General features: G+C 36.1%; 1 protein-coding gene across 1 annotated transcript; it reads right to left on the bottom strand.

Annotated features, from left to right (window-relative positions):
- Nucleotides 1-1,307: 1,307 nt before the first annotated feature.
- LOC139848909 (BAG family molecular chaperone regulator 8, chloroplastic) lies at nucleotides 1,308-3,051 on the bottom strand. The gene is made up of 2 exons (XM_071838590.1): nucleotides 2,338-3,051; nucleotides 1,308-2,256 (listed from the first exon to the last, which is right to left on the bottom strand). The coding sequence occupies exons 1-2, from the start codon at nucleotides 3,049-3,051 to the stop codon at nucleotides 1,546-1,548; spliced, it is 1,425 nt and encodes a 474-aa protein (XP_071694691.1). The 3' UTR covers nucleotides 1,308-1,545.
- Between the last annotated feature and the right edge of the window lie 18,925 nt (nucleotides 3,052-21,976).

Below are 21,976 nucleotides of genomic sequence, written 5' to 3'. Positions count from 1 at the left end.
TCTAAAAAAATAAGAAGATTAAGTTCTATTATGTCCTTAATGTATATGATTAAAGGAGTAAGGAAAAATAAGGGCAAAACTGAAAATTAAACAGAAAGTACAGTACTTTTATAACATTTTCTTAAACTGTGTATTTTTTTTTTCCGGAGATAATTAAATTGGGACTGAGGGAGTATATGTTAGGATCACATTGTTACCGATAGACAATGACACTCTATATCTAATTCACGTTGTTACATCAGTTAGGTCAATTACATACGTTTCTTACTAATGTTTATGCACCTAATTCATTGAATGATATCAGCTAAAACTGTTAACAGAATTATAAACTACACCAACTTCAAACCCAAGCTTTTATACTTTAGCTCCATGTCTCCCAATTACTATTGCAGTTTGGTCTCTGCATCTATGGACATTCCTCTAACAAAGTTTGACATTTTTCAATGCTTACAAACTACCGAATCATTCAATGAAACAAGAAAAGGTCATATCTATGGCTTGCATTAAATATTAATTTAATACTAAAAATTAAAAGAGGTAAAAGGTAGAAGGTTTCTCTGTTCGGACTACCCGGGGGCATTAATCCGACTTCATACTTTGATGTACGCAGTCCAGCAGGATTACTCCTTGGCTGTTTCCAACCCATCCCTGACCACCACTAAATATTCGCCCTATACGAGATTCGAACTAAGACTTCTTGCAAGGAACTCAGAGCCCCAACCACCGGGCTATCTAGTAATGGTTAATATTAATAAAAGCTAAAGTAAAAAGATAGTTGTTATATTTGTTTAACCATAATGAAATAATCAATTGATATTGACATACACTATAAAGATGGTTGTTAAACTTTAGAGTTAAAAGTTTGAGTTCAAAAGGAGTCGAATTGAACTCCAAACTCTAAAATGACTTTGACCCTTATCGACACTTCGGAGACATGTGTGACTCTTTCGAAACATTTGAAAGAGTTTTATGTGACCAATTCAACATTCAACGTGTTTATGTTTATTTCTGACCTTTAAAGTCTAAATGATATATGGTAAATGATATATGGTGTTGAATGACACATGCAATTTGTAAATGTTAGTGTTATATAATATTAATATTAATATTAATTAATTAATATTATTACAAATAAAATAACAAAATAAAATTCAAACTGATAACATGGTGTTAAACAATCCTCTACCAAAATTGCAAAAATGAACATATGTTGCCATGTAAGAAGATGCTAAATGGTAATAAGAACATAAAATCCACATAACAAGACTGATAATGAAACTAGATTGAACAACCAAGTACAAACATAAGTTCTTCAGCAACAACTAAATCAAATATCAAACATCATCATCATCAAACTAGTTCTACATAAAAACTCAACTATGGCCACAAAGATAACCCAACTACCTTATACCCTGCCAACTTCAAAGCAACTGAAACAGCAGCCTAAGATCCAATACACCAAAGCAAAAATGGGAAAACAATCAAATGCCAAATGTTACAATAAAATGACAACTAAATACCTCCTAAATAACGGCTTTCCAACTTCTAATGTCTTGCTGTCTGCTTCTTTTTAACTGAGTCGACTCGATACTCCATCTTCACTGGCAATGGAGCAGAGAATACGAAACTATTATCTTCTTCATCATCATCAATGTCATCATTATCTTCTTCATCATCATTATCTTCATCGGGCTGATTCTTTTGGGCTGGATTATGAATTCTTGTTCCCGAAATCTTTCTTGGATCCACGTCATTTTCGCTCGTTTCTGAAGAGTCGTCTTCTACAACCACATCAGTTTCTTTAGATGAAACACCGATTTCTTCAACTTCTTCACCATCACCATTACTACTATCACTCCCATCACTTGAAACATGACTATGCTTGCTTTTAATTAATCTATAAACATTCCCATTTTCATCAAAGCTTACATTTTTCTTTGCCTTAGGTTGACTTTTTACCACCCTTTGACTTTTCAACAATGCTTCAATCCTAGGGTTTTCAACATCCAAAGATAAAATATTCATTTTTTTTATTTGATTTTTCAGTTTTTCAGAATAATTTCTTTCATTATTACCAGAAACCCTAAACTTGTCCTGCTTTTGCAAAATCACAGATTTCTTACCATTTGTACTAAATCTAACATTTTTCACTGAAATCAACTCACTTTCATTGCTAATTTCATCAATTAACTCCATAAATCGAATCAATTCTCGACTAATTGACTTCTTCCCATCTCTAATCATGGGATCACTACCCTGCAAATCAAAAACCCTAATTAACTAAAAAAAATCAATTAACTAACTAATCTATATAAATGCAACTTTATAGCAACTTACCTTAATAGAATCGAGCTTGATTAGCAAATTCAACGATTCACGAAAAATGAAGTAAGAATCGAAGTGGGGTTTATCAGAAACTAATGATTTGAGATGATTGAGTGATGATTTGACGAAAGCAAGCTCCTTTAGATGACGTAAGGTTACGGATCTTCGTACAAGATATGCTCTGAAATGTGTTTGTATTGTACGGGCAGCGGCGACACGGAGAGAAGATGATCCCGAAGAGTTTTTGCTGCGGCGGCGGAGGGTGGATTCCAAGGAGGCGATGCGGTGGACTAGTGATGAGATAGTGGGGTTGTTTGGTTGTTGTGGTGGGGTTTCTTGAAATGTTTCTTGGTGATTGTATTTTTGAAAAAGGTTAGATTTTTGATGGATTTGAGAGGTTTGGGGAGGTGGGTAGTAATCATGTGGGTGATTGTGGTGGTTTTGCGGTGGCGCGTGTACATGGTGGGGATTTTGTGGTGGCGCGTGTGGGCTATGGTAGTAATTTTGTGGTGGCGCGTGTGGGCTATGGTAGTAATTTTGTGGTGGCGCATGTAGGTGGTGGTGGGAATAGGTGGATATGGAATGGAGAAGTGGGTCTGGTGGTGGTGGTGGTTGAGAGTAGTGGGCGGTGGTGTAACACATGGTGCAGTGGCAGGTGGTGGTGGCGGTGGGTGGGGTGGGTGGGGTGGGTTGGCAGTGACATTGGTGGTGGTGGCTGGTGGTCATTGGGAGCATGAGGAATCTATGTATTGGGAAAAAAGTCGATAAAATGATAAAGTGGTGTAGGATTTGGTTTTATGCAAGCTGGCTTAATAAGAGTTTTGTCATTTTGTTGTTTGCTATGCTATTAAGATGAATTTGATGAAAATTTTGGAAGACCGTTGTATTCATCAACTTCTTTTACTCCGTATTAAATTTAATGATTAGAACTAGTTGGGGTTCTTTTTTTTTCTGCGAAAAGGATAATATATATCAAATAACCAGAATTCGTCTAAAGATGAAAACTCAAAGAATACATTAGCTTGAGCATGCCAAAGGCACATAACACCTAAATGAACAAACAAGACAAACAAATGTATCTTGAAATCATGAAAAGCTAACTAAAACTACAACCGAGACGAATACAACAAATGACCTACAACTGAGACGAATACAACAAATGACCATTGACCTTAAAGCTAATTAACACCTACATGACCACTCTTTGAAATAAGGCTATGAACCGGGACCATCATGAACCCTCAACATTGAAAAACCATCGAGATCGGCTTGAAAATAAAAACCATATGAATGATGAAAAGCTTTTTAAATTGTACGTCTCAAAGTATCAACTTTGTTAAAGGATTCCCTTGAAACACATGAAAAACAAGAACCCCGACTAATGCGTCACCAAAATTGAAACCGGTTCATGATTTTGGTAACTTTTTTGGCAATTCTTCCAGGCAAGAAGAAAAAAATGGTTATTTTTTAAAAAATTATAACGCCAATTGTAGTGACCCGAACTTTTCCATGTTTATAGATATTAAATGAAATTGATATTTACATGATTAAGTGTTTCCAACATGTTAAGCAATCAAACTTGTTAAGACTTGATTAATTGAAATAGGTTTTATATAGACATTTGACTACCCAAGTTGACCGGTGATTCACGAACGTTAAAACTTGTAAAAACTAAATGATGACTTATATATGGTTATATATATATATATATATATATATATATATATATATATATATATATATATATATAGTTAACATGATAAATGATAAGAAATCATGTCATTAAGTATATTAACAACGAACTACATATGTAAAAACAAGACTACTAACTTAATGATTTCGAAACGAGACATATATGTAACGATTATCGTTTGTAACGACATTTAATGTATATATATCATATTAAGATATATTAATACATCATGATATCATGATAATGTAATAATTTAACATCTCATTTGATATAATAAACAATGGGTTAACAACATTTAACAAGATCGTTAACCTAAAAGTTTCAAAACAACACATACATGTAACGACTAACGATGACTTAACGACTCAGTTAAAATGTATATACATGTAGTGTTTTAACATGTATTCATACACTTTTGAAAGACTTCAAGACACTTATCAAAGTACTTCTACTTAACAAAAATGCTTACAATTACATCCTCATTCATTTTCATCAACAATTCTACTCGTATGCAACCGTATTCGTACTCGTACAATACCCAGCTTCTAAATATATTTACTATTGGTATATACACTCCAATGATCAGCTCTTAGCAGCCTTGTGAGTCACCTAACACATGTGAGAACCATCATTTAACATCTAGCAAGAAATATCTAACAAAACAACAAACTAATGGAGCCTATATGGACTCCATACTTCACGTGAATATGGCACACCACAAACACATTCACTTTGCAATTTTATTGAATCAAATTACTCTCTCTCAAGTGTTCTTCCATTGTTCTAAGTGTTCTTCATCATCTTCAACAAAATCTAGCTCAATCTAGTTCATAAATCCATACATAAATCAAGTTATAAAACAACTACTCAAGAACACACCAACAACACCTCCAAGTTTGCTAGCTTACTTCCAATCTTGCAAATCCACTTTGAGTGATCATCCAACCTCAAGAAATCTTTCTTATTTACAGTAAGATATCTTTCTAATATAAGGTAATACTCATATTCAAACTTTGATTCAATTTCTATAACTTTAACAATCTTATTTCGAGTGAAAATCTTACTTGAACTTGTTTTCATGTCCTGATTTTGCTTCAAGAACTTTCAAGCCATCCAAGGATCCTTTGAAGCTAGATCTATTTTTCTCATTTTCAGTAGGTTTATCCACAAAACCTGAGGTAGTAATGATGTTCATAACATCATTCGATTCATATATATAAAACTACCTTATTCGAAGGTTTAAACTTGTACTCACTAGAACATAGTTTAGTTAATTCTAAACTTGTTCGCAAACAAAAGTTAATCTTTCTAACTTGACTTTTAAAATCAACTAGACACATATTCTATATCTATATGATATGCTAACTTAATGATTTAAAACCTGAAAACACAAAAAACACCGTAAAACCGGATATACGCCGTCGTAGTAACACCGCGGGCTGTTTTGGGTTAGTTAATTAAAAACTATGATAAACTTAGATTTAAAAGTTGTTATTCTGAGAAAATGATTTTTCTTATGAACATGAAACTATATCCAAAAATCATGGTTAAACTCAAAGTGGAAGTATATTTTCCAAAATGGTCATCTAGACGTCGTTCTTTCGACTGAAATGACTACCTTTACAAAAACGACTTGTAATCTGTATTTTCCACTATAAACTTATACTTTTTATGTTTAGATTCATAAACTTAAGTTCAATATGAAACCATAGCAACTTGAATCACTCAAAACGGATTTAAAACGAAGAAGTTATGGGTAAAACAAGATTGGATAATTTTTCTTGTTGTAGCTACGTGAAAATTGGTAACAAATCTGTATTAATCATATCCTAGCTAACTTATATTGTATTATACATGTATTCTAATATATTATGTAATCTTGAGATACCATAGACACGTATGCAAATGTTTTAACATATCATATCGATCCATCTATATATATTATTTGGAACAACCATAGACACTCTATATGCAGTAATGTTGGAGTTAGCTATACAGGGTTGAGGTTGATTCCAAAAATATATATACTTTGAGTTGTGATCTAGCTTGAGACGTGTATACACTGGGTCGTGGATTGATTAAAGATAATATATATCAATTTATTTCTGTACATCTAACTATGGACAACTAGTTATAGGTTACTAACGAGGACAGCTGACTTAATGAACTTAAAACAGCAAAATGTATTATAAATGTTGTAAATATATTTTGAACATACTTTGATATATATGTACATATTTGATATAGTTCGTGAATCGACCAGTGGCCAAGTCTTACTTCCCGAAGAAGTAAAAATCTGTGAAAGTGAGTTATAGTCCCACTTTTAAAATCTAATATTTTGGGATGAGAATACATGCAGTTTTATAAGTATTTTACGAAATAGACACAAGTAATTTAAACTACATTATATGGGTGAATGATCGAATTCGAATATGCCCCTTTTGCTTGGTAGCCTAAGAATTAGTAAACCGATCTACTAATTGACGCGAATCCTAAAGATAGATCTATTGGGCCTAACGAACCCCATCCAAAGTACCAGATGCTTTAGTACTTCGAATTCGTTTTTATCATGTCCGAAGAATTTCCCAGAATGATAGGGGATATTCTTATATGCATCTTGTTAATGTCGGTTACCAGGTGTTCACCATATGAATGAATTTTATCTCTATGTATGGGATGTATATTGAAATATGAAATCTTGTGGTCTATTATTATGATTTGATAATAAATAGGTTAAACCTATAACTCACCAACATTTTTGTTGACGTTTTAAGCATGTTTATTCTCAGGTGATTATTAAGAGCTTCCGCTGTTGCATACTAAAATAAGGACAAGATTTGGAGTCCATGCTTGTATGATATTATGTAAAAATTGCATTCAAGAAACTTATTTTTTTATGTAATATATTCTTATTGTAAACCATTATGTAATGGTCGTGTGTAAACGGTATATTTTAGATTATCATTACTTGATAATCTACGTAATGCTTTTTAAACCTTTATCGATAAAATAAAGGTTATGGTTGTTTTAAAAATGAATGCAGTCTTTGAAAAACGTCTCATATAGAGGTCAAAACCTCGCGACGAAATCAATTAATATGGAACGTTTATAATCAATATGAACGGGACATTTCACCAATACATTGTTATAAATAAGGTATAAAATAATAGAGTAATTTGGATTGATCTTGAATCGTGTGAAACACTTTCGCAGTTAAATATTTCCACCTTATCAAGCCTCGGGTTAAAAGAAATCCTAATTGGGATAAGACAAAATTACAATTCGTTCCCATGCAAGAAGAAATCGAATTAATATTAGAGTGTTTTTGGTTATTTTCTGTAGGTGTTGAAATGAAAGTGAAATGCAGTTTTCTGGAGGGAAAACATAAAACAATTAAACACGAAAAGGTGTAATCAATGGTTACAACCCTTCGTTTAGGCGGAAAAATCTGTTAAGTCAACAGACATGACTTTTACGACAGTGTCTAGTCAACTCTAACGGGCGTGCACTCCGCACTCTTCAAACCCGTTATTAAGTTTAATTAGATAACTTTTACACTCAAGTAAATCCCAATTACATAAAATGATTGTTAGATGACACTAAAATCACCAACAATACACGTATCCAATTACAAATAGTCTATCACATGACTCGAACTCAAACTCTAAATGTTGATGAGTTATCTTGATATGTACCGTTAGACCAAAGGTTTGGTAAATGCTTATTGGAGTAGTTTTGAAATCGATTCCTATTCATGTATACTTGCAAAGAAAGATCATCCAATGCTCGGCCGTTTACCATATATATAGGTTTTGTTTAGTGATCTTAAACATCGTTTAGCTTTATATATACAATTGTTACGATGGTTATTGGTCAAGTAACATCAACTTTAAAGTAATTTTATAACAATATGAGTGATCGAATACTTAGACACGTTATATATATTCTTTTTATTTAGTGTTTATAATAAAACCATAAAATGTAACCTAAAAACACTTGACTTCCTTGTTGCTAACATGTTAACGACCTGTAAAATAATGTGAAAACTAACCAATCATATGTTCTAAGTTAGAATGCTTAAGGACTGAAATGTTAAATCTATCATAATTTTTTAAACTTATCTTATCTTTCGAAAATGTGTAAGAGAGAAAGTAGAGAGAGAAAGAGAGCTGAGAGTGTGAGGAATGAGAGGGCAGGCACGGTGAGATATGGGGGGAAGTACAACGGTGACTTTTGACATCAAGACAAGTGGTCAAGCAGAAATCATCTAACGTCGTTCAAGTTCTTCAACTTCCCGGGAGATTGGAAGGTAGTTGACTTATGGAAAACCTTCAAACCATTCGGTTCAGTTAGAGATGTCTTCATCCCAAACAAGAAGCTCCGTGACGACAGAACATTTGCTTTTGTCAGGTTCGCTGAGGTTCTTGATATCTACAGGTTACTCAAAACACTTGAAGGTATCAAATTCATTGGCATTCCTATAAAAATCTTTCCTGCTACCGAGAGAAACCATAGGTCAAATGATAAGGTGACAAAAGACATAATGGAAAATAAGTATGGTGTGAAGGAGAAAACTGCTACCTGTGGTCCTAGATCTAGTGTTTATTATGACGACAAAACATTTTGTGATCTATTGAGAAATTAAATGGAAGATCTAAGATCCATTCTTAATAACAAAAAGGGCAAGGGTTTTAACAACTCACATACAGGAGGTGACTTGGCTAAATTTAAGATGGTGGTGGTTGATGATATCCGCAATGAGGAGTTACCATAAAATGCAATAGTATGTGAAGTTTCAAGCTTGGAGGTCCTAAAAAAGTTTGAGTTAATTATCAAAGAAGAAGGCTTCAATGACCTACAGGTCAAGCTTCTCGGTGGTCCTGGGGCTTTGATTATCTTTAACTCAAAGGAAACCGCCTCTAAAGTGATCGAACAAAACAATAACCTACTGAAAAAATGGATACATAAGGTGACTTGGTGGGATGCGGATAATTGGCCGGAAGGGAGGATGACATGGCTCAGAATTACAGGAGTACCGGTTCATTGTTGGATGCATAAGACTTTCACCTCTATTGCAGAATGGTGGGGAATGCCATACGAACTCGATAACTGTTCACTTGTAGGGAACCAAAAGTTAAACCATGGTCAGGTATTTATAAGATTATCCAACCCTGAGATGGTAAATGACTCGATTAAACTTAAACATAAATCACGCACATACTTTATCAACGTTAAAAAATAAGAGAAACTATGCCCTGATTGGTGTGTTGAAGAAGACGATAGCGACAGTCAAAGTTACTTCTCAGAAGGCAGTTCGGAATTTGTGGACTCTGACGAATTGTCGAACAGTAATGGTGATTATTGTGTTTCAATGGATGAGGAAGATCTCCATCGTGATGTACATAATAGTTTAAATCAGAATGATGGGTCAGAAAAGACGTCTGATTCTGTTAAGGGACCTGCAATGGAAAACTCCAGCAACGATGCCGGAATGTCTTACCGGAGGAAAATGATAACGAAGAAGATAGAGAATCAAGTTGCCTTGGGGTGGATCAGATTTTTGTGGATATCGAGGTCGTGAAAGAGACGTGTGTTTACAGTGCTCAGGAAAACAAAGAGACGGTTGAAGAGTCAGGGGAGAATTCGTTGGTTAATATCCCAAACCCTAGCCAGAAGACAAACCGCTCTGAACCTGAAGTAGAGTACGGAGAAGAGAATATTGGGGGGTCAACGTGTTAATGCCAGGTGTGACAACTGTTTTGATATGGATAAATGTGTCGATGGGGATAAATGCAAGCCCAATTGTTGTAAGCCCAGTTGTATTAATGGTGTGGACAACTATATCAATGTGGATATATGTAGAAGCCCAGTAGCAAGTCCATAACCAATTTCGGTACATCTAACTATGGACAACTAGTTATAGGTTACTAACGATGACAGCTGACTTAATGAACTTAAAACAGCAAAATGTATTATAAATGTTGTAAATATATTTTGAACATACTTTGATATATATGTACATATTTGATATAGGTTCGTGAATCGACCAGTGGCCAAGTCTTACTTCCCGACGAAGTAAAAATCTGTGAAAGTGAGTTATAGTCTCACTTTTAAAATCTAATATTTTGGGATGAGAATACATGCAGTTTTATAAATGTTTTATGAAATAGACACAAGTAATTTAAACTACATTATATGGGTGAATGATCGAAGCCGAATATGCCCCTTTTGCTTGGTAGCCTAAAAATTAGTAAACCGATCTACTAATTGACGCGAATCCTAAAGATAGATCTATTGGGCCTAACGAACCTCATCCAAAGTATCGGATGCTTTAGTACTTTGAATTCGTTTTTATCATGTCCGAAGGATTTCCCGAAATGATAGGGGATATTCTTATATGCATCTTGTTAATGTCGGTTACCAGGTGTTCACCATATGAATGAATTTTATCTCTATGTATGGGATGTATATTGAAATATGAAATCTTGTGGTCTATTATTATGATTTGATAATATATAGGTTAAACCTATAATTCACCAACATTTTTGTTGACGTTTTAAGCATGTTTATTCTCAGGTGATTATTAAGAGCTTCCGCTGTTGCATACTAAAATAAGGACAAGATTTGGAGTCCATGCTTGTATGATATTATGTAAAAACTGCATTCAAGAAACTTATTTTTTTATGTAATATATTCTTATTGTAAACCATTATGTAATGGTCGTGTGTAAACGGTATATTTTAAATTATCATTACTTGATAATCTACGTAATGCTTTTTAAACCTTTATCGATAAATTAAAGGTTATGGTTGTTTTAAAAATGAATGCAGTCTTTGAAAAACGTCTCATATAGAGGTCAAAACCTCGCGACGAAATCAATTAATATGGAACGTTTATAATCAATATGAACGGGACATTTCAGTTGGTATCCGAGCATTGGTATTAGAGAACCAGAAAATTGCATTAGTATGTCTTACCGAGTTTGTTAGGATGCATTAGTGAGTCTGGACTTCGACCGTGTTTTTCTTCAAAAACGATTGCTTAACATTTTGTTGTTGTTGGAAACTATATATTATTAACATGTAAATATTATGTGATATATTAATCTCTTAACGTGTTTGATATTATGTGATAGATGTCTACCTCTAGTACAAATTCCATCGACTCACCTAATAATAATGAAGAGTCGAATATACTTTGGGAAGATTCACAAATTCCCGAAGAGGAACCGGAAGAAGAGGAACCGGAAGAAGAGGAACCGGAAGAGGAGGAACCGGAAGAGGAGGAACCGGAAGAAGAAGAGGTTCCGGAGGAAGAAATATTGATACCTATAGTAAATCGATTAAATAAAAGAAAATCCTCAACCAACGGACCAAAGTTAATAATGGTCAATGGTGTTTCCTTCGAGTAAGCAAAATATTGGGAAGATTACCAATTTTCCGATGAATCAGATCCCGATGAGGATTCCGATGATGTTATAGAAATTACCTCGACCCAATTTAATAAAGCGAAAGAAAATAATAAGGGAAAATGTATAAAAATAGAGAAACCTGATTCCAACCCCGATGAACTTTATATGTATCGGCAACATCCGTATTTCCTAAAATGTAACAATGACCCGGGAACCTCTAAACAACCAGGTTTTTCTAAACCATTGTGGAAAACAACGGCTCGTATTAGAGGAACATCATATATTCCTAGAAAATTAGGAAAACGAACCAAGTCCGAAGAAGAAGAAACCAGTGATTCAGATTAGAGGGTTGTAATCATGTTGTATATATCTATTGTAGTGTGCTTGTACTTTTATGTTCTATGTAAAAATTGCTTGTATTGTTTGTTAATTATCTTTTACGAATCTAATCCTTGTCTATTTTACAGTATAAAAACAAAATGGACATTAAGGGTAGACAACCGAATATTTTAGAAGATCTACCAGAGGATATGATTGAGAAAATCTTGTCTAGAGTCGGTCAGAATTCATCAGCACAATTAATTATGGCAAAATTAACTTGTCAAACATTTGAAAGACTTTCCAGAAATGCCTTAGTTTATAAAAGGCTTTCCTTTGATAGGTGGGGTATATCACATTAGGGAGACCGTAAGTTACGTGTTTTCTTTAAAGCGTTAAATGCGGGGAACCCAAATGCAAGTTTACGCTACGGGCTAAGAACCTATTTTGACTCAACATATCCCAACATAGGATTTCGTGAATTAGAAAGAGCTTCTAACATGCAACATAAAGAAGCATGTTATGCTTACGGGTTAGTGATGTTCGCTTCTTATCAAAGTGAGAAAAAGAACATCGGATTACAACTTTTAAATAAAACCTTCCCACAAGTGACGGATTCAGTAGTTGGGGTGAGAAACAAGGTTTTTAGATTATTACGGGGCTGTTGGACATTACGAAACCCTCGTCCTTTTGACGACATTACAACATGCTGCCTAGCCAATGGTCATAACGGTTATTTTTCACAAGACCAAGGATGGGAAGTCGTCTTAGTAAAACCAGAATGCATGACTTGTTTCTGGACTTATGAATTACGTGTCTTTATTTCCTTTGCTGAACAACTTGCGTATTAACTAGGTTTATCTTCAAAACTGTCCTGTATCAAAGTGTACTATATTTCATGTTATCTGTAATATAGCGAAGTTGTAAGTTTGAAGAATATTTGTATGTGATATATTATTATAATCAGTTTTTCATATGGAATTGTAGTAGTTGAATTGTATATTAGCTACTAAGTATGAACTTAACGGGTAGGTAGTACTCGAATTTAAACTTATAAAACGCTAATATGAAGAAAAAGCTTTTATAAATGAGTTCATATTATGCTACGAAATACTGTTGACTACTCTTAATATTCTGTATGATTAACTCAATTCAGTTAGCTATTTTGAAGGAAATGGCACCGACTACTCGACACACCATGAATATGAGCGAAGAGAAATTTCGTACCTTTCTTGCGGCAAACATAGCCGCAGTACAGGCTGCGCTACATACCAATAATAACTATGAATCTAGCAATGCAGCTAACGGTGTAAGAAATCGTGTAGGATGCTCCTATAAAGAATTCACTGCCTGCAAACCTTTGGAATTTGATGGAACCGAAGGACCAATTGGATTGAAACGGTGGAGCGAGAAAGTCGAATAGGTGTTTGCCATAAGTAAGTGTACTGAAGAGGACAAAGTTAAGTACGCTACGTATACCTTCACAGGTACTGCGTTAACGTGGTGGAACACCTATCTTGAACAGGTAGGACAAAATGCTGCTTACGCACTACCGTGGTCGGCATTCAAGCAATTGATGAACGAGCAGTACCATCCTAGAAACGAAGTCAATAAACTCAAGGCAGAACTTAAAGAGTTACGAACAGAAGGGTTCGACGTTACCACATATGAATGACGATTCACAGAGTTGTGCCTATTGTGTCCGGGAGCATTCGAAGATGAATAAGAGAAGATCGACGCATTTGTAAAAGGGTTACCAGTAAGGATTCAAGAAGATGTGAGTTCACACGAGCCCGCTTCTATACAGAAGGCAAGTCGAATGGCTCATAAACTCATAAGTCAGATTGAGGGAAGAATTAAAGAGCAGGTGGCCGAAGAAGCCAACACGAAACAACTCAAGAGGAAGTGGGAGGAAAACGGTGACAAGAGTCACCAGTATAACAACAACAACAATTACAACCACAATCGCAACAACTATCCCAACAACCGCAACAATAATCGCAACAATAACCGCAATCCTAACAATAACTACAACAAACATCCCAACAACAACAACAACTACAACAACCGTTTCAACAATAATAACAATCCCAACAACAACCTCAATAACAACAACGGCAACAAAAACCAAAAACAGCCATGTCATATGTGACGCCCCATACAAAACCATCGTGTACGATTCGTCAACAACAGGATCTTTACACGGTCAAGTACTACATGCTATTTGAAAACTAGTTTTGCATTCATAAAAGACATAGCGTTTACAAAAGATAACGTGACACAAAGGTCGTTACAAAGCCATTATTTGAAAATAACATAAACTACGAATGCAAAAGAAAAGTTCCATGATTGAGACATCTCTAAGATTATGCAGTGGAATTCTAGCACAGCAGGTCCTTAACAACAAGTCTAAACACCAAGACAGCAAGTCTAAACATCGGAAGCAACAAACCTCTAAGCACCTGAGAAAACATGCTTAATAACGTCAACAATAATGTTGGTGAGCTATAGTTTAAGTTGTAACAGTAATGTAAGGTAGGCCACGAGATTTCAATGTTCCAAAACAGTATGAAAAGTATACGTTTAATCGTGGGTACTTGGTAACTAACTTAACGTTTATAACCCCCTAACAGTACACTTGGCGAGTGCGTATGTTTACGAAGTATTAAACACCCGTTAAATGCTAGCGCGACTAGCCCGAGTGGGGATGTCAAACCCTATGGATCCATATCTAAGATTTGCGTTCACCGGTTCAAAAACCAATGAATAAACGTTACCGAGCTAAAGGGAAAGTTTATGCCGTTGTATAACCCACACATATATAAAGTTTAAGTACTCGTGCCTAGTATGTAAAACGTAAAAAGCGCATGTATTCTCAGTCCCAAAATAGTTAAAGTAAAAAGGGATGATATAACTCACAGTGATAAGAGCGGTAAAGTTGATAATGAAAGTATGCAAGTAGTAAGTTGGTCCGAAAGGTCGTTAACCTAAGTCAAAGGTTATTAGATCAGTGTGTTATCCTCATAAGTTTTAATATCGCATAAAATAAGTTTAATTATCATCATCATCATCGTTCATCATCATAAAAGCTAAGTAAGTTTGACAATAATAGAGATCGAAACAATAGGCTGATTCGGTCAGCTGCTACGACCTCTACGTAAATCGAAAAGATGCGTAATCAGTGGATATGGCTCCGTATATGAGTCCCATAACTTCTGACCAATTTTCAGAACCTAACTCATCTTCGTTTGACCGTGGCGACAGTTTAAGTGCGAGTATGTCAGAAATTTCAGCACAACGTTAATAGGGTGTAGTGACTTTCGGAAGGCCATAAATCCTAAACTGTAACTCGGATTAAGATGAGGTCTAAACGGAAAATCATCTACTCGAACTGAAATAACTGAAAATCAACTTTCCAGTAGCCCAGGTAGTCTGATCAGCTCCCAAAAACAGTAAGCAAGGTGCTCCGGTGGGGTTCTTAGTGCTTGATTCTCATCACGGTTCTCATCCTTGATGCTTGTAGCTTCAAGTGTAAAACTCGTTGATGGGTTAGCATCACCTTGACCAAGATTATACCATCAACACACAATATGTTAAGACCAAGTAAGAACACAACTCATTTAAGAGTCTTAGATGGATGATGAACCAAGGTTACATCATATCCTTAGTCTTAACACAATTACAAGTTACATTTACAACTAAAGCTACAAACTTTACCTCAATCAAACAAGCATGAACATAATCTAAGTCAAATGAAGTGATGGAACCCTAAGCTAGAGAGCTTAGATCCTTTTCACACAAGTTATAAGGTCACAAAGCTAGAAAACTTGAACCTTTAGTGTTCTTGAAGAACTTGAAGCATAAAGCTTAGATCTTTAAGTTATATGAAGACCATAAACATAAGTTTTGATCTTTATAACAAAATAATGAGATCATAAGTCAAAAAACTTAGATCTAACAAAATATATGAAGATTCAAGCTAGAAAGCTTGCATCTTGGTTGTTCTTGAAGATCTTGAAGCATAAAGCTTGGATCTTTAAGTTACATGAAGATTACAAACACAAGTTTGAATCTTTATAACAAAATAGCAAGATTAAAGTTAAAAAAATATAGATCTACAAAGTGGGTGAAGATTCAAAGCTAGAAAGCTTGAATCTTCCATGTTCTTGAAGGATTCAAATCTAAGTTTGAATCTACAAGATGTAATCAAGATCAAAGATAAAAAGCTAGACCCATGATGATGATGATGATGAATTTGTGAGAGAGAGAGGAAGAAGAAGAAGAAAAATCAATACTTACACTTTTTAGAGAGAGAAGGACTAGAGAGAATTAGGGAGTGAGTGTGTGTGAATTACAAATGAAAGCAAGTGTAAAATGGATGGAATGAGGCTTGTATTTATAGGTGGATGGGGTGAGGGAGGGCGTATATGGCCGTGGGTATGGGTGGGGGGACAAGGGAGACCAACTTTTGCTTTTTGGTTAATGGTTGTCTAAAGTTGGTGCTTATGTTGCGATTCCATGCAACATTAAGGATAATACTTGACATAAATGCTACTATGTTCCCTCTAATAAATGGGCATTTGTCTTACATATTAATGGGTCACTAGATAATAATAATTGGGCTAATTAAATAGTCCACTAACTAGTGTAGGGTGGGCTAAGGCCCAATAAGGTAGAAAGTCCAACAAGACTAACTAGTAAGCATAAGTAAATTACTACGCGTTATTAAGCATCCATAAACCCAAGTAATTATTATTATAGAATAATAATTAAGATTTCGTAGTCATAATATTCCGATTACGACAAAAGTTAAACGTGTATGCAGTACGCAGTTTGTTCGTAACGTCAAGTGACACTAACAGTCATAAAGGTTTCAGGTGATCAAGTTAAGTATCCTACGTACTTAAAGGCACGTTTTAACACATAAATGAAAGTAAGCCATGTGTATAAAGATTCCAGAGTATAAAGTAGCACAGTACGTACAAATACGCAGTTTCGCTAAAACACAAGGCACAAAAGCAAGTCGAAAAAGTCGGGTCGTTACATTACCCACATGTTAATGGAAATTTCGTCCCGAAATTTAAGCTGAGGCAGGTGTTGAAGTTGGGAAAAGGTGAGGATACTTCTGCATCATTTGATCCTCTCGTTCCCAGGTAAACTCGGGTCCACGTTTGGCATTCCATCGGACTCGGACAATTGGAATCTTATTGTGCTTCAAAGTTTTAACCTCACGGTCCATGATTTCGACAGGTTCTTCCACAAAGTAGAGTTTGTCATCAATCATAAGTTCATTGAGAGGGATGATAAGTTCTGGTTCGGTAAGACATTTCTTCAGATTCGACACGTGAAAAGTAGGGTGAACTGTGCTCAACTGAGTCGGAAGATCCAAACGGTAAGCAACGGGTCCAACAAGCTCCAAGATTTCAAAAGGACCAATATATCCCGGGTTTAACTTTCAGCGCTTTCCAAAACGGATCACACCTTTTCAAGGTGCGACCTTCAACATTACACGGTCACCCATGTTGAATTCGAAGTCTTTATGTTTAAGGTCGGCATAACTCTTTTGGCGATCGCGGGCTGCCTTAAGTCTCGCTTGAATTTGGACAATCTTCTCGGTTGTTTCATGGACTACCTCGGGTCCGGTGATTTGCTTTTCGCCTACTTCGGCCCAACAAATAGGAGAATGGCATTTGCGGCCATACAACGCTTCAAAAGGTGCGGCATTAATACTCGAATGATAACTGTTGTTGTAAGAGAATTCAGCTAGTGGCAAATTTCTCTCCCAAGCCTTTCCGAAATCAATAACACAGGCACGCAACATGTCCTCCAAAGTCTGAATCGTTCGCTTGATCTGACCGTCAGTCTGTGGGTGATACGCGGTGCTCATGTCGAGATGAGTTCTCAAGGCTTCTTGCAAAGAACGCCAAAACCTTGAAGCAAAACGGGTATCGGGATCTGAGATAATCGATAAGGGTACACCATGACGAGATACAACCTCTTTGATGTATAGTTGAGCGAGTCTCTCCATCGTATCCATTTCCTTCATGGCTAAGAAGTGTGCTGATTTGGTAAGTTGGTCAACGATAACCCAGATGGTATCATAACCACCTACCGTCTTCGGTAGCTTTGTGATGAAGTCCATCGTTATCCTTTTCCACTTCCATTGCGGGATTTTCGGTTGTTGAAGTAATCCAGATGGCCTTTGATGTTCAGCCTTAACTTTCGAGCAAGTCAAACACTTACCAACGTAAGTTGCAACATCCTTCTTAAGGTTAGGACACCAATACTGTTCCTTGAGATCGTGGTACATTTTACCGGCTCCTGGATGAATCGAATATCTCGACTTGTGGGCTTCATCTAGTATAAGGCTCCGTAGATCTCCATAACTAGGTACCCAAATCCTTCCGACAAAGCATCGGAGTTCAGTCTCCTTAACCTCGAATCGTGAAACGAGAATGTTCAAGTGTTCTTGAGAAATATTCTCCTCTTTGAGAGCCTCTTCTTGGGCTACTCGAATCTGGCTATTGAGATTTGAATGAATGGTGATGTTTAAGGTGCGGACACGAAGAGGTACCGTCCTCTCCTTCCGGCTCAGGGCATCGGCTACAACGTTTGCCTTTCCAGGATGGTAACGAAGTTCACATTCATAGTCGTTCAGCGTCTCGATCCATCATCGCTACCTCATGTTCAGTTGTTTCTGATCGAATATGTGTTGGAGGCTTTTGTGGTCGGTGAAGATGGTACTTTTAGTTCCACAAAGATAGTGTCTCCACAATTTGAGCACAAAGACAACTGCTCCAAGCTCAAGATCGTGCGTTGTGTAGTTTTGCTCGTGAATCTTTAGTTGACGAGAAGCATAGGCAATAACCTTCGATCTTTGCATCAATACGCAACCAAAACCTTTTTTCGAGGCATCACAATATATGATGAAATCATCACTCTCCTTCACCCTCAATTGGTGATAACCTGATCGCAAATCGATCTTGGAGTAAACGCTGGATCCTTGCAGCTGATCCAAAAGATCGTCAATTCTGGGAAGGGGATACCGATTCTTAATCGTCAACTTGTTCAGCTCACGATAATCGATACACATGCGGAAAGATCCGTCCTTCTTCTTCACGAATAAAATAGGTGCGCCCCAAGTTGATGAACTCGGTTGGATAAATCCATGGTCTAGCAATTCCTGCAGTTGACTCTGCAACTCTTGCAGTTCGGAAGGTGCTAGTCGATAAGGTGCGCGAGCTACGGGTGCAGCTCCTGACACTAGATCGATCTGGAACTCCACTGCTCTCGGTGGCAGTAATCCAGAATTCTTCCGGAAAGACATCGGGAAATTCGTTCACAATTCGTACATCATTCACACTCTTCACCTCGGCTTCTAACGTTTTCACATGTGCTAAAACAACAATACGTCCTTTCTTCATGATCTTTTGTGCTTTCATGCAACTAATGAGGTTCAGCTTCAAACTACATCTCTCTCCGTAAATAATCAGTGGCTCACCATCCCGGTGAGGTATACGAAGAGCTTTATCTCCACAGATAACGTCGGCCCTTACTTTGGTCAAACAGTCCATACCGACAATCACATCAAAGCTTCCCAATTTGATGGGTATCAAGTCAATCTCGAAATCCACACCAGCTATGTTGATAATAGCTCCTTGGCCAATTAGGTCAACTTTCTCAAGTTTTCCATTGGCTACCTCAACAAGCATACTCTCCTTTAAAGGAACTAACGATCAATCTATCTTAAAGCAAAAGTGTCTACAAACATAGCTCCTATCAGCACCAGTATCAAATAGGACAGAAGCTAATAGATTATTGATAGTGAATATACCTGTAACCAAGTCGGGGTTCTCATGAGCATCCCTTGCATTTACATTGAAAGCTCTTCCACGTGGTGGTCCGCCGTCCTTTCGCTTGTTGGGACATTCATTCCTAAAGTGGCCCTGTTGTCCGCACTCGTAGCACTGCCTTGGTCCAGTAGGGTTTGTCTTCACCGTTGGGGTGGAAATCTTGCAGTCCTTACCAATATGCCCGGTCCTTTTTCACTTTTCACAGACCACATTACGGTACCCAGTATGGTGCTTATAGCACTTCTTGTATTGCGGTAGAGTACCCTTGTAGTTGGGGTTCGAGCTAGGGGTCGGGTTGGGGTTCCTCCAGTCGTTGCTTCCCTTTCTCCATTTGAACTTCTATTTAAATGAAAGGTAGAGGATTTTGGGGGTTATAAATGATACATAGTGCGATACAGTCCAAACAAGGTATTTTCGTACAAACCGTTTTACCATTTTCATCCAGTAAATAATATTTAAGTATTTGATAAATCTGTTTTAAATTATCAAGTTGGAAATAGTTAGTTACCAAGATCTGATTATGGGTTATTAAATGGGAAAATAAATCAAAATTAGAAATTGGAAAGCCTGTTCCTAAGGGGCCTAACAAATTCCTAATTGGAATTCGGGGGTCTTTTTTGATTACAACGAAGTGGATTATTATTTGTACAATTGGTACTTCGAACTTGGAACGAGCATGAAGAAATTAACGATACTTCTTTATCTTTTGAGTTGTTCTGCCGGATCGGTCACTCAAGATCTTTGGTCTCTACCCGGACCCGATGAAAAAAATGGGATACCGCTATTCGAACATCAGATGCAGGATATCTCACGCGCAGACTTGTTGAAGTAGTTACATCGAGAATTATTTGCAGATGAAGAGATGTCAAAGGGGCTTCTTACTCCCCAAACAAATCCTCCTACATCTCTATATAAACGCTGGTTTAAGGGTTCATATTTGTTCTATTCTGTTGGTAATAATGGAACAGTTTTGTTCGTAGGAACACAGAGAAGCAGATTTATTCTATACTCGATAAGTACCTCCATATTTCGCTGAGTAGAATTTGACAATGGGTTTGAGTCAGTGATTGGAAAACTTTATTTTATCTACTAATAGTGGACAAATTGGCGTATTACCAAATCACGCCCCTATTGCCACATCAGTAGATATAGGTATTTTGAGAATACGCCTTCATATTTTAGGGATGCAATTTCTTTTTCACAAAAATAAAAAGACTTTGTCACTGAAATAGGATAACAATACATGCCAATAGGTTAAGCACTTCCTCGTTTTATATGTATTTTCTTTTCATATTTTGTTTAACCTGAGGTTAAGTAATCTTTCTGCAACTATTATCTATGCCACATCTAATAAATATTAAATAATGAAGATCTCCAATAAAAAATTATTTTTTTTCTATTCTGAAATGTTGATGTAGTATGTAGTAAGGATTAAATCAACTGCGTATTCAATCTTTTCTTGTCTAACTTATCATTATTCGTGAAAACTATAACTCACTATAAGTCATTAGATTATTTTATTATTTATCTTATACTTATATAAGATAAGATTTTTTTTTTTTATTATATATAAATAATTAATTAATAAAATAAATAAAAAATAATAATAAAATCTAAAATAATATTAAGAATAAGAAAATTACTTATACTTATTAAAGATTCGTTTTTTATCATTCAATGAGCATCTTGTATTTCATAAAAATTGGGAGCAATATAATCCTTACGTAAAGGCCATCCTATCCAACTTTCAGGCATTAAGATACGTTTCAAACGTGGATGATTATCATAAGAGAAGGATTCAGAAAAGACCGGATCGCCCTCTACACAAGCAAATTGTTGATAAAACACCAAAATAGCATTTTCTTTTGACCCTATTTTTTTTTTATCATTCAGAAAAGACTCCCGTTTGATACCGGATAAAGCAAATCTTGGGTTTCATTTTCCTTGTGATGGGCCTGGAAGGGGGGGGGGGGCATGTCAAGTATCCGCTTGGGACCATGTCTTCTCCAAATCCAAAAAAAGCAACTGGATCAAGTATGAGTTGTCGATCAGAACATATATGGATAGAACCTATAACGGGGGCTCGAAAAACAAGTAATTTCTGCTGGGCTGTTATCCTTTTTTTAGGTTCATTAGGATTCTTGTTGGTTGGAACCTCGGATTCCTCGAAAAGTTAAGGATTAGTAATCTATGGACAAATATTCTTATCCGCTGATCTATTCAATGCTGGAATCCGACCCGCAATTAATGTGGGTATCTCTGTTTCCAGAGTGGGGTCTGCAGCTCAAATTAAAGCTATGAAACAAGTAGCCTAATTTTTTTTTTCGTTCCTATTCTCCTTTCTCAAAAAAGGGCGACTTTAAACAAAGTTAAAGG

This window comes from Rutidosis leptorrhynchoides, chromosome 5 (assembly GCF_046630445.1).
Source record: "Rutidosis leptorrhynchoides isolate AG116_Rl617_1_P2 chromosome 5, CSIRO_AGI_Rlap_v1, whole genome shotgun sequence".
Classification (NCBI taxonomy): domain Eukaryota; kingdom Viridiplantae; phylum Streptophyta; class Magnoliopsida; order Asterales; family Asteraceae; genus Rutidosis; species Rutidosis leptorrhynchoides.
The sequence above is the reverse complement of the archived record's forward strand: the minus strand, read 5'-3'. Positions and strand labels throughout refer to the sequence as shown.